This window comes from Condylura cristata, unplaced genomic scaffold (genome assembly GCF_000260355.1).
Source record: "Condylura cristata isolate star-nosed mole 26May11 unplaced genomic scaffold, ConCri1.0 scaffold00001, whole genome shotgun sequence".
In the NCBI taxonomy this organism is placed as follows: domain Eukaryota; kingdom Metazoa; phylum Chordata; class Mammalia; order Eulipotyphla; family Talpidae; genus Condylura; species Condylura cristata.
Window position 1 is genome coordinate 16,711,034 of NW_004567102.1, and position 19,095 is coordinate 16,730,128.

The window sequence follows — 19,095 nt, forward strand, 5'->3', positions numbered from 1 at the left end:
CACACTTGACCTTCACGTGTTCACCTGCAGAAAACTGAACTATCAACAAGGTAAACTTGGCATTATGGGTTTTCCAAGCACTGGATACACCTACTCTCCTACTATGCCTGTTTCTTCAAAACTGAAGAACCAGAGTCCCACTGACAAGTGGTTGGCTTTTCTCCAACACATCAAGGAAAACCCTGACGATCCCTAGCTTCTGTTCACACCAGTATCCCACCAGTAGCTGCTGCCCTCCCCTTGAAACTTCCACAGCCCCCTCAATTTTTACAGCTCATACTCTGTCTCCACTTGGATATGATGGTTCACATTTTAGAATTTTCACTAGCACATTAAATATATATATTCTCAGCTTTGTAGGTCTCAAGAGCAAGAAGTCCTATTTTTGTACCCACTGCTGTACCTAGCTGGCCAGTCTCATTATCACAACTTGGCTAATGCCAAGAGCCTCCCCTGGAGCACTGCTCAAGTCCCACATCCAATTGGATTTGATTTTCACATCTATGAAAATAAATCATAAAGCCAATATCCCCAATTTTGCCTTCCATTAAAAAAAAAATTTAAAAAACTCAGGCCCTCCCTGATGGTACAGTGGGTTGAAGCACAACACTAAGAAGCTAAAGCCACTTCATCATGATTTCAATTAGTTCAATCCCTGGCCAAAAGGTGACCCACATGGCACGGCAGACCTCTCCTGACCTGTCCATTGCTCCCCTTACCAGTGTGTTTTTGTTGATCTGCCTGTCTGCTTCCCACTGTCTCTGGTGAATCTTCTCACCACCCCTGCACTTCTGATCGGTACCCCAGTTCTGTATGCATAAAAATGTAAATTAAAAAAAAAAACAACTTGAAGCCATGAAAAACTAAAGAAAATCTCCTGCCTCATGGCTTCAGGTTGAGGGGCTACAAAGGAAAATAGAAGTACCTTACCAATCTTGTAGCTGAGAACCACCTCTCCTCCTTAAAGTGATTCTAATCCACGTGATCCAAGCCCCCCATAAAGTCACAAGGCTTTTGTTCTCCCTTTTGCTTAAGCTACCTGAAGGTTCTTCAGAAGCTATCCAGACCACAGAATAGTAGCTATATTGACTCCGCCCCTTTTACAAACTTCTTTGCAAACAGACTACTAAAACCCTTGGGCTGGATACCCAAGTGTAAGTGGTCTCACAGGAGCACGTAAGGGAATCTTCACAGTAGTAAGGTATAGCTCTACAGGGTATTACTTCTCCAGGAAGACTTTGGATTCTGACTCAGAATAGTCAGCAGGAAGGAGGCCCATTCTTTCTGGACTTTCACTAACTGGCCTTCTGTAGCCGTGTAGTTACTAGTTACTTCAATTCAGCAGTGTTTGGTTTGCACCATTTTAACTGATAAATGCTGATGCCACTAAGGAAAGCACTGCCTGAAGAGAAGCCCTAGCTCCCACAGCGAGCATGGCAGTCTGCTGCCACCTTATGGTGACTTGGTGCAAAAGCGGGAGTAGCAAATCTTGTATGGCAGAACTTTCAAGGAAAACAAAATTAAATGTGTCCCTAGAAGCATACAGTATTAAGGCCATGTGCGTTTCATAAAAATGGGCTAAGTTTATTCAATGTCTGGGATAGTTAGGTCAAAAGTACTTATAAGTCTTAACTGGTGCTGCTGCAAAAGCAAGCTTCCTCAGCCTTCATGACCAGCTGCAGAGCTTCTCTCCAGCAGTATCAACCCCACAGTGCTTGCTTGCTTTAGGCCAAAGAGCAGAGAACAAAAACAGGTAGCAAATACAGAAAGCAGCTGTGCAAAAAAGAAAAAAAAAGGATACTCAGACATTCTATGTTTTTTATAGCAAAAACAATGGTTTGATGATTCTGGGTGACAAGTGGTCCAGTCTTTTGCTGAAAATGCCAGTCTTAGTCCTTCTCCATGTTCTCTTTCTACCTCATGGCAGCTTTCATTACCCAATGCCAAAACTTCAGCCAACTTCTGATTCAGCTTCCTCATGATTCAACTTCAGTTCAATTAAACACTTGTTATCCGGCCAATGAAAGCAAGGGGGTCGTGGTGGTGGGAGCAGAAACATGCGGGAAACTTCTCGGCAGAACCCCAGAGATCCTCAGATGAGGAAGATGATGCCTTCAGACACCATGACCTGGTTGTCATCCTGCATCCTGCTCAGTGCAGCCTGGATCTCTGCTGAAGAGAAAGGCTCTTCTTTGTCCTGGTTGATGGATGCTGTGAGGAGATTCATGCCCACAGACTGGGCATGAGCTTCCCGGAACACTTCTAACAGGGCCGCCTTGAATGCCTTCAACCTGCCCATGAAGAAGTAAAGCAAACCCAGATGCTCTCAGGCAAGATTCATGTTGGGAAAATGCTGCAATACTCCCTCCACCCCTGCCCCTGATGGCTGCTCCACACCCAAATCGCCCCTTTTAAAGAGAAACTTTTATTACAGAGCTTCCTGCAACAAATCAGAGACCTGTGCAAGTGTGGGAAATTGGTGCTCACATACACTGGTGGTAAAAATGTAAACTGGGCAGCATTTATATGTTTTAAAGTACATAGCCTTTGACTCAGGAAGTCCATTTCTGGAAATTAACCTTGGGTGAGTGCACAGTGATAAAAAGAAGAAAGTTTTGCTGTAAACAGTAGTTTTATGGAACTTCAATGTTCCTCAATCGAAAACACAAAATTTTACATATCCACATTATGGAACTCTGCAGTGTTCCATGCAGTCACTGGTTGCCTCTAGGGGGTACAATGTGAGTTGATTTGAATGTCTGTTTTTTTTTCTGAAATACTTTTAAGTGCTTTCAAATTTTCTTCAGTAGACAAAGCATATTATATGTGTATTTTAGGTATTAAAAGAAAAAAAGAAAAGGAAACCCCAGGCATGGAGTCTCTCTGGGTGCAGTAAATAAAATTTATAGACAGAACTTTCTGAAAACTCTAAAGTAAAAATATTTTAAAATATTTATATATCGTAGTGACAAGAACCCAAAGTTAGAGTAAAATGTATATATTTCATCTTTTCTCTTAAGACTCTTCCTGTCCTTGAACGAACATCATATTTCAAATTCCCAGAGAAAGAAGTATTTATAAAGCAAATGATAAAATGTAAACACATGGGATTCTGGATAAAGGACACACACGAGTTCTTCACCATTTTCACAAATGCTTTTTAAGTTTAAAATTATAATCAGAATATAAAAAGATATAAAAATCCTCAGGCCGCCAGTTTTGAGTTGTTGATAGTCAGCCAGTCACCTTCTCCCTCCCCGGGAAGAAGTCCTGGCCTCAGCAACACAAGGAGGCCACGTCCCTACTCACCTGGACTCACTCAACTCCACCTCCTGGGATTCCTTGGTCTCCTGGGAATCTGCTGGCTTTGGCGTGTGCACTTTAGAGGTCAAAACGTTACAGAGAGTGGGAAGAAAACAGGTTAAGCCACTTCCAAAATAACAGAGAAATGATTTTCTCCACTCCCCATCCCTCCCTGAGATTGCTGAACATTCTTTTTTTTCCCTGAAGGGTTCTGAGGGGGCCAGACAGGATAATCAGGATGGAAGGACAATGTAAGAATTGAGTCAGGCAGGAGATCAATGTTATCTGAGACGCTTATACTAGGCCTGGCAAAGAGCACAGTTCATCCAGGAGGGAGCAAACAACTGAGCCATGCTGATTTTCAAAAATTCTTACTGCTAATTTCAAGATGGGAAAAACCTTAGACACAGGTCTCCAAACAGGGAGCCAAGTGGGAGCCCCAAAGCAGCTCCCAGGGCTACTAAGAAGGCTGGGAGTTACAGAAACCACCTCTTCATCAGCGGGAGTGCTCACTCACCTTGAGGCATTTCCTTCTCAGTGTCACTGAAGTCGTAGGGGTCATAGGGGTCTCCATCCTTGTCATCGGAGTGTCGAGTCTTCCTCCTAAAATCCCCACAGCAGTTAGGAGCCCAATCCTAGGCCTCTAGCCATAGAAGAGAACTAGGACCATCTATATATAATCAAAGTGAAACAAGAGGCCCAGGCCTGGCCAGATCAGTTTTCTGAAAACAACTTCTATGATCTCTAGGCTAGGACACAGACAGGCCTTGCTTCCCAAGGCTTCTCCCTCTATCACTCACTCTTAGAATTCAACCCCAGCCCAAAAGGAAAAACTAATCTTCGGGAAACAATTTTGAAATATATATTCAGAAATTTCTAACTGGGTTAAAATTCCTGCTACTTAGCATTTCTTCAGCAGGAAAGATGTCAAAAGCACCATCAACAGATAAGCTCACGCTCTCCTTTGGCCAGGTTGTCTTCCTGCCCAAACTGCAGGTCTCAGCACCCTCCCTCTGAACCTGACACCCACCTGCAGCGCCTACAACCTTCCAGTCTGAACTGGAGTTTCTGTACTCTCATTTCTCTTTGCCCACCTACCTTTTCTTTCTCTGCTCTTGTTGTTCCTCCTGGCTTTTCTCCTCCTCTTCTTCTTCTGTCTCTGATTCATCCTCATCTCGCTTCTTACGTTTCTTTTCTTTCTCTAGAACCTACGACCAAACCAAGCTGGGTGGGTGGGAGGCATCAATGATGTCGAAGAGCTGAATAAGACTAAGGAGCCCCTCCCACACCATCAGCACAAATGGCTGCCACAGGTCTGGCTCATGTGGCCTCTCCTGTCCCCAAGTCCCAGAACCAGGATCCAGAGGCCAGGCTGCTACCCATCTCATCATGCTGGCAGGTATGTTCAATGCTTTCTCCAAGAGTATTTACTGAATAAAGTCATGAATTTATTTTAAAGTCTACAGTGGCTAAGTGGAAAATAATTCATTTCTATATAAATCTGATATTTAAATTTAAGACAAAGAAACAATCAATGCAAGGAGAAGCTTATCAGACCAACAACTAAACCCCAAAGGATGAGGGATAGGGGTGGGCTACAGGAAAAGGAAAGCAGAGCCTCCAGGCCAGTATCTAAAGTGAAAGACACAATGTCACACATACATAGAAACAGGAAAAGAGGATGACAGGTAAGCATGAGAACTCAATCTTTAGTATGAGCTTTTGAGGTGTTGATGGGACACCTGAAGAGACTGCTCCAGGAAAGACGCAGAAGAGAGTAAGATTATCGAGGTCAACCTGTGAAACACCTGTTTTTTTGTTGTTCTTGTTGTTAAGAGGTAAAGGACACAGAGGCAGACAGGAACAGCTGACTGAAGGTGCAGCACACAGGTAAGCCACAGTCCCTGAGGTCTGTCAGGGCTGTGGCCTGTAGAGCTTTCCAACTGGTTCTCACACGCAGCAGGGCTGAGGACCACTGGTACTATACGCAGAGAAAGGAGAGGCTGACCACCAGCAGAAGATGCCACTTTCCCCTGACACTCAAAGGCAGGTGTCAGCCACAGAGGGCTGTGAAGGCCGAGCACCAAGGATTCATTCGGAAGAGCCTCTCACACCAGCATCTGAATCCTCACCTTCTTGAAATAAGCATACTGGACCAACTCCACTGCCTCCTCTGCATCCTGCAGGTCCACGGTCTTGCTCATGCGGGCCTTGGCGTGGGCAGTGGCCAATCGAATCAAAGTTTCCAATGTCCGGGCTGTCACTGGAGATGTCTAGGGCAGAAAACAGGGAAGGATTACAACCCAGAATTCCATAGGCATGTCCATCATTTCCAATGCACACGGAAGGGAAAAGACTACCAGAAAAGCTCTATAAAGTCCAAGTACTGATTCAGCACTCTATATTCTCAATAACGCCACATAAAATTCAGAAAGATAAAAATGATCAGAGCAATATCTGTGTACTGAAGGAGGCAGCAACAGAAAGAAAATGAGGCATCAGATAAAGGATATGAGTATAGTAAGAAAAACCATCCTTTCTTACAGGCCCACAGAGTACTTTGCTTTTATAAGTGAGTCTCAACGTGTCATTTAATATTCTTAAATTTTTTTTTTAACATTTATTTATTTATTCATACAGAACTGGGGTACAGGCCAGAGGCTCAGGAGCAGTGAGAGGCTTCACCAGAGACAGAGTGAGGAGCAGAACAGGCAGATCTACGAAGTACATTGCTGAGGGGAGCAGCGGGCGGGTCAGGAGAGGTCTGCCACGCCATGTGGTCACCTCCGGGGCAGAGATTGAACTCATGTGGAAGCGGCTTTAGATTCTTAGTGCTGCGCTTTAACCCGCTGCGCCACCAGGGAGGGCCATTTAATATTCTTATAAAACTGGAGCAGCTTTATAGCTGAGGAAAATGGACCTTAAAGAGCTGCAGGTTATTCGTCTAAGGCCACACTACAGTAAAAGGCTGTCGGCACACCCAGACAGCAAGAGCTCCTCTGAGCCTTTCACTCCAAGGACGTCCCTGCCGCTCCCCCAGGGGCTCACCCGGGCGGTGTCTGAGCTCATGCTGTCCTGGCTGCGCAGGCGCGAGTACTCTTCCGCGATGTAGGCAGCTGACTCCTGCGTCAGGATGGGCTTGATGATTTTGGCCACATGGATGTACTTCCGCATGAAAGCTGCACTCACCATCTTCTCCCTGGGCCACACAGTGAATTCCACTCATCAGGGCTGATGGCGGTAGTGACTATGCTCCTCAGAGTAGTCAAGGCCACGTGACAGAGCAGACATACAACCTACAACTCATTATCATAAGTCCTATTTACATGGACCATGTACAGAGGCCTTTTCACATACCTGTATTTAATTCTATAGATATTAATTGTAAGGTGCAAAATTTAGGTATTATATTTCCCATTTTATAGGCGGGGCAAGTGTGGCTCAGAGGATTTTAAGTAACTTAATTCACCTTTCTGACTCCAAATCCCATGTTCTCAAATGACCAGCATGAAGATTATGCTCTGCTCCCTACTGACTAGGGTCAACACCAGAGGCACAGGATCCCCCATTTCATGCTTTGAGCACCCAATCACAAACCTCCTTTATTCATCTCCACCTGCAAAGCCTCTAGTGCTTGCTACCTGCTGGCCCTTCACACAGCCATTACAAATAGACTTATGCAATCCTTCATCCATCATCAGTAAGGTATGTCAGCAAAGCCTTTTAGGAAAAGATCAAACCTAACCTTAATCGGCCACAAACTAGTATTAGGCAAGTGGCTGGGCAAAAGGTCTACCTGTGGATCCAGGAAAGAAGCCCCAGGGTTATGACCCAGGAAGCCCTGACTTCAGGTATGCACATGGTGTGTCATGATACAAATTCTAGGGCCCTCAGAGGAGAGGTCTGGGCAATACTCACTTTTTCTTCTTGTTCCCATGTAGAAGGTTGTCATGTTTGTCATAAATCTGGGTGTCCTGCTGGTCTTCCTGGTCAAAATTGGGATCATCTGTGGCCAGGACATCCACTGCACTACCCAAAGGCATGGCTAGAAAACACGAGTTGGGAGAGAGGAGAGTGAGCAAGAGCTTGACTCAGGGGAAATTGCTTCTTCCATAGCACAGGAAGGGAAGAGATCAATAACCCACAAAACAAGGATCCAGAAGGAAACAGACATGCAGAATCCACAAATAAGGAAGGCAACTATCTGGCCCCTTGAAGCTGTCAAAGGTGTTCCTGGGCCCAGAGGTGGACAAAACCCCCAGTGGCCAGGCAGGCCAGCGCATCTTCAGCATCCACCCAGACACCGCAAGAGCTGCCACCTGGGATAGCGTCATCTGTGAAGGTTCCCTTCCATTAGTCCTACTGTCCTGTGGGCCTCACCATCGCCATCCTGCTCTCCGGGTGCCCTGTAGCGGTGCATCCTCAGGACGTGGTCCGAGATCTCCCGATCCTGCTCTGGATCCATCTGATCCAGCATGATGAAGAGTAAGTCAAATCGAGACAGCAGAGAGTCCTGCAGCCCAATGTTCTCCATAGGAGTCTTGTACTGATCATACTGGGAACATAAGAAAAAGGAAAAGTGGAGGCAACATCAATAAAAAGCAAGCACAAGGTAGACAGATGAATTATGGAGCATGAACGGAAAGTCAGATCTTAAAAAACACGTAAACAGTGAGGAAGCATTTTAAAGCCATTGAAATAATTAATCTCTTCTACCTACAGCCTTTCTCTAACTGCATCTCAGATAGTGTGAACAAACCTAAAATGCCATGCTCATTCTTCCAGGTAAAGAGAGTTACATTTCCTAGCATAGGGGCCGCGAAGAGGCCTAGCGTGGCCTTAGCTTAGGAGCCTCTAAGACATAGCTTCTCTATCCCATTTCTCTGCTCCTCTCATTCCCCAGGCAAGACAAACCGTCAAATATGACTTCCTTTTCCCTGTCTGGTATAAATAAGACAAAAAGGCTAAGTCAGAAGCACTTAGAAACTTTTGAATCTCTTATACAGAAGATAATGAATGAAATCTCAAAAATGGCCAATAATCTATAAATCATAATGTTCTATGAATAAAGGAAGCTTTCTTTCCATCAGGCTCAAGAAAACCCATACTCTTTACCTTTCAATTTGGGGCCTACAGGACTGATGTCTACACCCATGAACAGTTCACAGTAAGAGTAACCTTCACAATTCTGATGTCTTCCATTTCAGTACCTGCCATTTTCTCCCTATATTTCCAATTAAATTCTTCAGAATGATGCAAATGCATGTTACCATGACTCTAAAAACCTAAGGTTCATAACTGAGGGTACATATTAGAATCAACCTATGGTGCCTTTCTCAAGCATAGCTATCAAAACTCCCAGTCCAGAGATGTGGACTCAGAAACTCTGACTGAAGACCAGGCACCCAGCCAGATGCTTAAAAACACCACTACACAGCTACTTCCACAAACTGTGAGATCAGTTGTATGGCACTGAATGGAGACTAGACTTTTGATGATGAGCACAATATACTACAACCAGATGTTGATACATAAGTCTATACATTTAAAACCTATATAATTCAGTGTTATTTCAATTAAAAACAAAAGCCACCAAAACAAGTATTCTCACATATCATGAAATCATAAATTGCCAGAGTACATGTTGGACTGTGGGTTCAAATCCTGACTACCATTTCTCAGCTTCTGACTCTTGACCAAATTATTTAATCTCTATTTCTTCATCTATAATAGGAGGCTAACTATTTCATAAGGTTACTGTGAGGGTAATAGAAGTTGATAAAGTATTGACAGTAGTATTAGCAGTCTATCACAATACAATCTTTAAAGAGGGCAATCTGGCAATCTCTAAACAAAAATGCATGTACTTTAATCCTGTAATTCCAAAGCTAAGTATTTATCATATAGACATATAGATGCAGGTGTATATACATGTACACACACGTATACACATGTATGCATATCTACATGTGTGTATGTATGTAAGTAAATATGCATGAAGGATGATATTACAACTTCATTAATCAGAGCAGAGAGGGAAAACACCCATCAAGTGGAGATTTATAAAACAAGTTACTATAAAGCCATAAAATGGAACATTAGACAGCTACCAAGAAAACAAAAACAGTTCACGGTTGATTCCACTCACCCTGCCATAGACAGGGTTGGCAGCTGCCAAGACACTGCAGCGGGCATTCAGCCGAGCATGGATGCCAGCCTTGGCGATGGTGACTCGGCCCTGCTCCATGACTTCGTGGATAGCCGTGCGGTCCATGTCAGACATCTTGTCAAATTCATCGATGCAAACCACACCTCGGTCAGCCAGGACCATGGCGCCTGCTTCCAGACGGCGTTCCCCTGGGAAATGAGCAAAGAAAAATATGTGATATGGTCCAGATTGCAGGGGACAAAGGAAGGATTTCGACCCATTTCACACATGGGAATGTAGTAAAAAATGGCTAAGATTTCTCCCCCTTCGACTGCTTTTAAATCACCTTCTAGATGTTCTTGTCAATGGAGGGCCACCAAACACTTATGCAGTTCACCCACTATTGCCCTACAGTCCCCTACAATGTAGCCCAAGCTAATATCTCAAGTGTAACTGTCCCAACACAAGCGCACACTGAGAGCAAGCTCAAAGAAGTATGGTCAGCCACCTGCCAGGTCCTTTGCCAGAACTCCTGCACCTTTACCTGTTTCCTGATCTGTGGTGACAGCAGCCGTCAGACCCACTCCAGAGGAGCCCCGGCCAGTAGTAGGGATTGCCCGGGGCGCAGTGCAAAGCACATACCGCAGTAGCTGAGACTTGGCAACAGATGGATCTCCTGTAAAATGGACAGGGACAGTGGTGACCTGAGGAAAATTCTCCCAAGCCCCAGCAAGTACTGTTTTTCTGGCACAAGAAACACAGTATTGGTTATTAGTATTATTTTCTTCAATTTCTCTTTATCATTCATGGAGAAATACATTTTAGCATAACTCAGGGAATCTAGAAATGATAATAATGGATTAATTTTAGCTTTCTTCCCTTCAATGGGACTGAACATAGAGTACACAAACTTACAGATTACAGATTCCCACAACTCTACTCCACAAGACAAGATCAACAGTCTAAAGCAAATTTCCAACAACATACCTATTAGAAGAATATTGATGTCTCCACGGATGTGGCTGCCATTTTCAAGGTCTCGTTCCACACCTCCCAAGAGTAAACAAAGAATTGCTTTCTTGACATAATCGTGCCCATGGATACTAGGGGCCAACGACCTGGCCAGCTGGTCAAAGATATCCTACAGGAAGAATAATCAAAGGAGGGCAAGCCTAGTGAGGTTCAATGAGGTTTTGCTGAGGTACACTGTACACTTCAACCTCCAGAAAGTGCTTTAAGAAATATATAAATACAGACACTTTCTAACTGCAAAAGCTTCTTCTCTAAGGCAGACCATATTTATCAGATCATTATCAGAACAGGTACAGAGGATGCCAGGATCCTAAAACTTGCTTAGAGGTTTAATCTTTAAAAACTGTTTCCAGGTTCAAATATTTTAGGCTTATTAAGATTGTATATTGGGCTTCAGCAGAAATCTTTATTATACATACACTTTTTATTCAATTATAAGTGTGGAAATTGTTAAAAAATGGGTTGGGGAACATGGACAGACACTGAAAAAAGTGAAACTAGATCATTATTGAACTCCATATGGATTAAAGACTTAGATATAAGACTTGACACTAAGAAATACATAAGAGAAAGTAGAGGTAACAACATTCCTATACATCAACTGCTGAGATAGATTGAGGACCCAACTCAAGGCTAAGAAACAAAAGTAAATATAAACAAATGGCACTACATCAAACCAACAAGTTTTTATGCTGTGAGAGAAGCCACCACAAAAACACAAAGGCAAACTATGACTGTAGGAACATATGTACCATGCAGGGTTAATTCCCAAAATAAAGAAGTCAACAAAAACAAAACAAACAACCCCTTAAAAAAATGGTCAAAACACCTACAGACACTTCTCCAAAGGAGACATATAGGTGACCTATGTGAAAAATGTTCAACAGCACTCGTTATAAAGAAAATCACATTAAAATAACATTGAACTATTACTTCACACCTACTAGAATGGCCCATATGAAAAAGATTCGATGTCAGCATGACTGCAGAAAAAAAGCAACACTCATCTACTGCTGGTAAGAATGTACGTGAAATAATCTATATGGAAAACAGCATGGAGGCGCCTCAAAATATTAAAAATGAAATACTAGGGCCTCCCTGGTGACATGAGGGTTAAGTTTCAGCAGACCTCTCCTGTCTCACTTTGCTGCTCTCTTCAGCAGTGATTTCAGTAGATCTGCCTGTTCTGCTCCCCACGCTGTCTCTCTGGTGAATCCTCTCAGCCCCCACACCTCTGGTTTACATCCTAGTTCTTGTATGCATAAATAAATAAATCTTAAAAAATGAATAATCTTTTTTTAAAAACGGAAATACCGGGCCCTCCCTGGTGGCGCAATGGGCTAGGACACGGCTCTACAAGCTGGCTGCAGCTGCTTCAGTACTGGTTCAATCTCCGGCCCCACAGGTGACCCACATGGCACGGCAGACCTCTCCTGTCTTGCCCACTGCCCCCCTCATGGTGTACTTTGTTGATCTGCCTGTTCTGCTCCACACACTGTCTCTGGTGAATCCTCTCACTGCCCCTGCACCTCTGGCTTACGCCCAGATCCGTATGCATAAATAAATCTTTTTTAAAAAATGTAAATACCACGAATTGTTAATATCAGATCTAGGTATTTACCCAAAAAATATGAAAGGACTGATACAAAAAGATTCATGGACCCCTATATGATCACAGCAGTAACATGCAATAATAGCCAAGTGTGGAACCTAAATGCCCATCCATGGTGGACCAGATAATGGATAAAGAAATTGTGGTACTTGTACTCAGTGCAATAGTACTGATTAGAAAGAAGAAATACTGCCTTTTGGGACAAAATGGATGGATTCTGAGACAATTATACTAAGTAAAATAAAGTCAGGAAGTGAAAGACAATGGATGCAATAACAAAACAACCTCACTTAAGACTGAAAAAAAGAAACTGGTTCACAGAGGGAATGGAAGCAAGGCAGGTAACTGGATATAGTAATTTCACTTGGCCTCTGCTGGATGGTAAGTAAAGACTGTCCTGTGAAAATTAGAAGTTCAACTCCGTAGCTACATTTATTTAAACAACTGGCTCATCAATAACATTGAAGAAAAAAGTTTTCTTCAAAGTGGACACTGTCTTAAAAAATAAAGTTGGAGAAAAAATAAAAATATTCTAAACTTAAGTAAAAATGATTCACTGAAGTCTTCTGTATAAACTCCTTGAAACACTGATATTCTAACTCTGAAGTACATTAGGCTCACTTAGCAGTCTAGCAGGTAGCACAACAGAATATTAAAGAACAACAAAACCATGCTTTTAAAAAAAAAATCCTTTTACTTATTGAACTCAAACTATAAGTTAGAAGATACCTCACAGATAAAAACCTTGACTTCCTCCTGATGCAGTACCAAGACAGCCACCCACAAACAACCCTTACAAACCCATCCCTGCTCCCAAACCCCTAAAGGATTACCAGACCTTGGAACGGGTTTTACTGAACTTCTTGATTTTGGCAATATCCTCAGCAGAGAATGAAGGCTGAATGTCCTTGCTCATTTGCTTCACATTACAGGCAATCAGGACAGTCCTGGGGAAAAGAAGACGAAGAGGAAGTCTACTTGTAGCATCAGAGGTGTTTTTTAGGCTAGTCATCTAGAATAGTAAATCAGAAAAAAAGAAAAGCTGATTCTTAAGTCTATGACCTAAATATATTAATGATGCCTCATCTCAGAAATTTATTTCTCTCTGGCTCATTAGAGCTTCACACAGAAGTGTAGGGGAGAAGATTGGATTAAATGCCCAAGGAAGCCATAAGTCTATAATCACGTAACCAGTGACTCCCACTTTGCACATAAGCTGAAATTCTGTTTCATCTGTAAGAAAAGAGGTACCCCAACTCTCAGTCAGGTAGACAACCCCACCTGCGTAAGATAACTCTCTGGAAAATGCAAGCCAAAGAAAGAAAACTCGTAAGTGAAAGTGCCAGCAACATTCCTCTCTTCATAACTGACCCTTACCTGAAGGTCCCCGAGGTATAGCCTCCCTTCTTGCCAGGCAAGCAACGGTAGGTCCCCACCACCTGCACTCTGTCACCAGGTTTTACTTTATCCACCAAGTCATCATCCAGAATGACGTCCACAGAGCGGGGAAGCTGGCCAGCTGGAGCCTTCTCTGGCATTTCCTGGATAGTGATGGTCTGGTGATCCTTGTAGACAGAAAGACCATATTCTGTCTCAAGGGGGTTGTTTTCTTCATCCTGAAAAAGAAATACAGAAAAGCAAACTCAGCTCAGGTTTGTCTCAGAAATGTCACATCCCATGCTGGAGGAAACAAGTATGGGCTTTTTGGTCTTTGTTGTTTGTGTAGATGAACCGGGGTGCAGGCCAGAAGTGCAGGGGTGAGAGGTTTCTCAGAGACAGCATGGGGGGCATTAACAGGCAGATTTACTGAAATACACTGCTGAGGGGAGCAGCACATGAGACAGGAGAGGTCTGCTGTGCCACAGGAGGGTAGCTCCCTGACTAGAGATCAAACTAGGCCATGACAAGTGATAGCGCTGGGACTTAACCCCTAAACTTGCAGGTAGGCCCAAAAACAAATATAATCTCAAGATGACTTCATGAGATTTTAGTATACAAGAACAAAAAGAAAAATCTGCTTTTTCTACTCCTACCTGTTCCAGACAATCTGATGGAAGGGGCAAGCTATAGCCTGAGGGATATAGCTATATTTACACCTAAATTAAGATTCATATTTCCCCTACTAAAGCTAAATATATGCTTACACTATGTAGCAGTATTCCCAATCCTAAATAATAGTCAACAGAAACATTCACTCAAAGCTCTACACCAGTGTTCAGGGTAGCATGATTCCCAATAGCCCAAAATCAAAAAAATACCCAAATGCCATCAACAAAAAAGTTAAAAAATGTGAGTACACATGGGAATACTCTACAGCAATGATGAATACATCTATATACAACACGGATGAATTCCACAAACAAGGCCAACAGCAGAGTAAAGCATAAAAATAGGTAAAAGTAATCTGTGCTGTTGGACATCAGGATATGGTTACTCTTGGGGAGTCAGTGCTCAAGAAGAGCACCTGAGTATCAGTTTTATTTTCTGATTTAGAGGCTGTTTTACTGGTATAATCAACTTATAAAATTTTATCAAACTGTACCCTTATGTGAGCTTTCCTGTCTAGTAGACATGAGTAAAAATATCCTTGTAGTTTCACTTTCCAAGTTATCATTTACTGAGTGCTTCGTACACACAAGATACTGTTACTATTTCTTTAAATTATCTCATGTAATCATGACAATTCAATAAAATAGACATTTTCACATTTCACAAATAAGGAGACAGACTAGAAGAGGTTGAATAAGCTCCCCAAAGTTGCACAAAAATAGTAGCACCAGGACTCAACTCCAAAACCAGTGCTCTGAGCACACTAGACTAGGAGGGCTGGTCTGGTCTCAGGAGAAGGTTGGCCACAGTGGTCAGCAGAAAACTCCTGAGAACTTGTGGGAGAAAAAATTTTAGAAATCAAGACTTTTAACAGAATGGAGTAGGGTGACAGAAAAAGCAACTGGCAGAAGAAAAAAGACAATAGACCTAGTCCTTAGCATTGTCACTACTGGGCATTTCATCTGGAGGTCAACCAAATGATTCTGAAATATGACTTAATTAGACTTTTAAGGTATTATTTCTTGTTTTAATTGTTGCAATTCCTCCACCAACAAAAAAAAAAAAAAACTGAACACAAGGAATGGATCCTATTTGATTCAGTGTCCTCCAGGGTGCCTAAAAATATTGTGTCTCTCAATTAAAACTTGGTGATGGGGGCAGTATTCCTTGATAGAGTAAGTTTAGACATCAAGTTATAGTATTAATCATCTTGACACATTAAGAAAGTCCTGTAATACCCTCTATTTGGATCAATCTGAACATTAAGAATAAAGCCACTTCCCATATCTACCCATAGGATAGATACTTCTCTGAAACCCATAGGAAGATACTTGCAAAGATTTTATAGTAATATTATAGCATTATTTTCCTTATTAAGTAGACTGTACAATTACATACAATTATAACTTTGTTGTAAGATCAACAGAATAGATAATTTTTACTTCCTTCAACCCTCCATCATTTTCTAAAGTCAAAATTTATTCCTTTAAAAAAAAAATAAGAAAGGCAACTTTGCATATTAAACTTTGGCGGGCATATTTCCTTTAGATTCTCACTTTTCACCCTACTTCTAAGAAAAAAAAAAAAAAACAACTTCATGTATTGCCCAGTCACTTGCATTAAAAGAGACACCTTAAATTCCAGTCTCCAAAGAGGCCCCTCACCTTGGTAGGATAGACAGAGCTCGAGGGAAAGGCCACCAGGGTAGTGAGATCAGAGTACCGTCGCTCTATCGTCTTCTTGGTAGCAGGACAGTAGTGGACACTGCGGACAACCTTAGGACGAACCAGAGAGCCTAGGAATGGAAAATGTGCACACAAATTCATCCAGCCAGACAGTAACAAAGGTGGTATCTAACCCAGGCAAGCAAATGACTCCAAATAATGTGACTCTGACTAGTTTAAGCTGCTTCAGAGTCACTTGTCATTTATTCATTTTCTTGTTTCTACACAGGACATCAGCAATTCCAGGTAAACTTTTATAACTGACCCAGGAGGACAATAGCTGTTCTGTATTAAAATAAGGAGACTGCCAAAAGCCAAGACTCTTTCATTCTTGGCTGAATTTATCATTCTGCTAGCACAGCTGGTCATCCAAGGTCCTCCTAATCTTTGTCCACACTCAGAGTTCTTCTTCCACATGATTTCAGTGTTCTGCTTTTCTGAAGCAACAACTACACAGCTCAATTCTGCTTCTCTTGCTTTCGCATCCCACCTAAGTCAATCCTCCACACCCACTTCCTTTGACCCACACTTTAACTTACTCACATTTAGTGACAATGCCCTCCACACAGACTACACAGCTGAGGAAGCAAGAGGTAAGAGTTCGTGGAGAGACGTGCTTGGAGCCAAAACTACCCTCTAATCCTATGTAGAACTCCTCATACTGCTTAGCATAGGTAGCATCAAGGGAGGCCACAAATTCCTTTAAGGCTCCCTGGAAAGCAACCAGTTCCTCAAAGGCATTGTTCAGGAGCCTGTATATGGGCAAGAAAAAGAATAATTAGGCAATGAAGAGCAAAATTCCAAAAATTGACCCCAAAACCAAAGTGGACCATACTTTGATGATCAAAGCCCCAAAGTGAAAATCCATCTCCCACTTTCTCCTGACACTCTACAAGACAATAAAACAAATCAGAACTGAGAGTCAACTGTAATTCAACTTACAAAGTTAGAAATGTAAAGAACTCCTGAGGCAAAAATCCCCACTACAAACTTTTGGAAGAAGGAAAAAACCTAAGAACAGGTGAGGCAATGAGGGTTTCTAGGCCCCTCCTGGGAAATCTGTTCCAATATGGGGAAAAGAGAGGGACACCTTTATCACTAAGAGGCAGGATATCCCCTAGAGAGCCTATGCCACTCACCTGTTAGCCCTCTTTTCATTTTTCCTGCGCAGGTCATTCACATTGACAATCAAACGGTACTGGTTGTCACTGATGAGCTCCCGAACTTTGCTCTGATAAATTCCCTGGTCTTCCTGTAAAAGAGACACCATATATTACAACCGACACAAATTCAAACAATAACATGTTTTTAAACAGAGGCTGCACTGCAGCAAGATAAATTCATCAATCCCTGCAACAGAGTTGAAATTTGATTTCTCCCATAGTTGCACTCACTCGCTTCCAATTTCATACACACACTCAGGTGACAGTGTAGAAGTTACCGTGAGTCTCTCAGGTCCATGCTATGCCCATTAAGATCAACCATTTCTGCCCTTTCGTGGGGAATTACATGGAGCTCATAAGAAGTTTAAAAGAAAAATCAGTAAGAGGCTTCTTAGGAAGTAACCTAAACAGACTTTTAATATTCAAATTAAAATAACTTTTTATTTGAGAACCACCTTAAAAGAGTTCTCAGGTATGGACCTAAGGGAGTAAGGTGCCTGAACTATCTTATCTATTTAGGGGAGTATTATCAAGGTAGGCTTTGCCATTTTGTTTGCATTTGACGAAACCTGTCACCTTCTGCGACCTGGCCACGCTCTCTACAGGTTTACTACAAAAAAAAAAAAAAAGACTGTCTGCACTGCGAGAAAGTTACAAGATCGGGGCAGAAGCCTCCGGAGCCGCTGAGGCAGCGGGGCCGCCAATGTGTGGGTGCCTGGCAAGCCGCTGGCTCCGGGGTCTGCCGGGAGGGTGACGGCCGCGCGTGCACGTCCCTAGGAGCAGCCGCTCCAGAGCCTCGCCAACCGCGCTTCATTCACCTCGTCATCCAAGAAGTCCAGATAGTCTCTCTGCGCCTCCCGCTGCTCCAAATCGTCCACCACCACGGTTCCTGCCATGCTCGCCGCCCAGAAACTGCCTCCCCCAGACACGCGCAATCGACTTTCAGATAGCGCCGCCTTGGCGCGAAAACTTCCTAAGATTTCCCGCCACCAAAGATTACCTTGAGGAAGGGGCGGGATCACTGGGCGCACATACCTATTCTGATAGGCTGACTCCTCGAGCGTCAGAATAACAAGGCTCCAATCGACACTTTCTTCTTCCTCGGGTTTTCCGAGAGGGCCTTCGCGGTGGCGGGAAATGTACCTTCGGGTCTCTGTTACTCCCCTCCCCGCTCGCCGTCACTGACGGGAATACTGACCAATGGAGTCGAGAGGCTACAGCTGAGGTGCCTGGCCATTGGGCAGCTGGAGGACAGCTGCATTCTGGGAGTCGTAGTCTTCCCCCTTTTCCCGGATGTTTTGCAGAATTCTTTCACAGAGTGGTTCCCAGACCTACCGCGGAGTGAGCTAACGCAGCGCCTTGTTTAGAGAAAAAGCAGCCTACGTCCTGCAAATAGGATTTGTAACGCAGGGACACGAGAGCATAAAAGCTAATCATATTATAATTATATATTCAAGGCAGATGTTTGTCAAGCAGCTGTCCTTAGGTGGCATCCGAAGAAAAAATAGATAAATTTGAGAATCTGTGGGATGGGAAATAAAAGCATAGCATCTTTGAGAAAGGTCATGTATGATAGTTCAGCTACCCATTTGCTCGCTGAGCACAGTTGCTTTTACCTCATAAAACTATCACGCCGCGGAGGAAGGTGAAATGAAAAGGAAAATTTTCGTTGTGTACCACTCTCCGCCTAGAGATGGCCTCATGTGTTTAATCATAGGATATTCTTGACAGAAACAGAAAATAGTACTACACCATTTTACTTGCAAAAGGGTAAATGAAAGGCATTCTCGGCTTTATATTCATATATAATTATAGTCGTGTATTCTGATCACAGGGTCTTTTTAAAATAACCGTTTTTAAAAAGATAACTCAAGAAACAAGAGTTAAACCCCATTGTTATATCAATCAGTAATACACAGCAAATCTAAAATTATAAATAAAAGATCAACTGATAATATGTTTTGTTTTTCGTTTTTTGTAATTTGTTTTGAATTATAGCTTTCACTTGTGTTTTATGAGATATAATTTATAAACTGTAAAATCACAAATGTGATGTGCACTTAA

At 42.7% G+C, this 19,095-nt stretch overlaps 1 protein-coding gene across 1 annotated transcript; it reads right to left on the reverse strand.

The window, feature by feature from the left end:
• Positions 1–1,588: 1,588 nt before the first annotated feature.
• Positions 1,589–17,947, reverse strand: MCM3 (minichromosome maintenance complex component 3). Its single transcript, XM_012735269.1, has 17 exons — positions 17,850–17,947; positions 17,008–17,120; positions 16,412–16,620; positions 15,809–15,939; positions 13,473–13,711; positions 12,934–13,042; positions 10,439–10,592; positions 9,996–10,127; positions 9,452–9,660; positions 7,684–7,858; positions 7,222–7,348; positions 6,352–6,502; positions 5,436–5,576; positions 4,402–4,511; positions 3,821–3,906; positions 3,310–3,379; positions 1,589–2,291 (listed from the first exon to the last, which is right to left on the reverse strand). Exons 1-17 carry the CDS (start codon positions 17,925–17,927, stop codon positions 2,093–2,095), a joined length of 2,433 nt encoding a protein of 810 aa, XP_012590723.1. The 5' UTR covers positions 17,928–17,947; the 3' UTR covers positions 1,589–2,092.
• Positions 17,948–19,095: the final 1,148 nt, after the last annotated feature.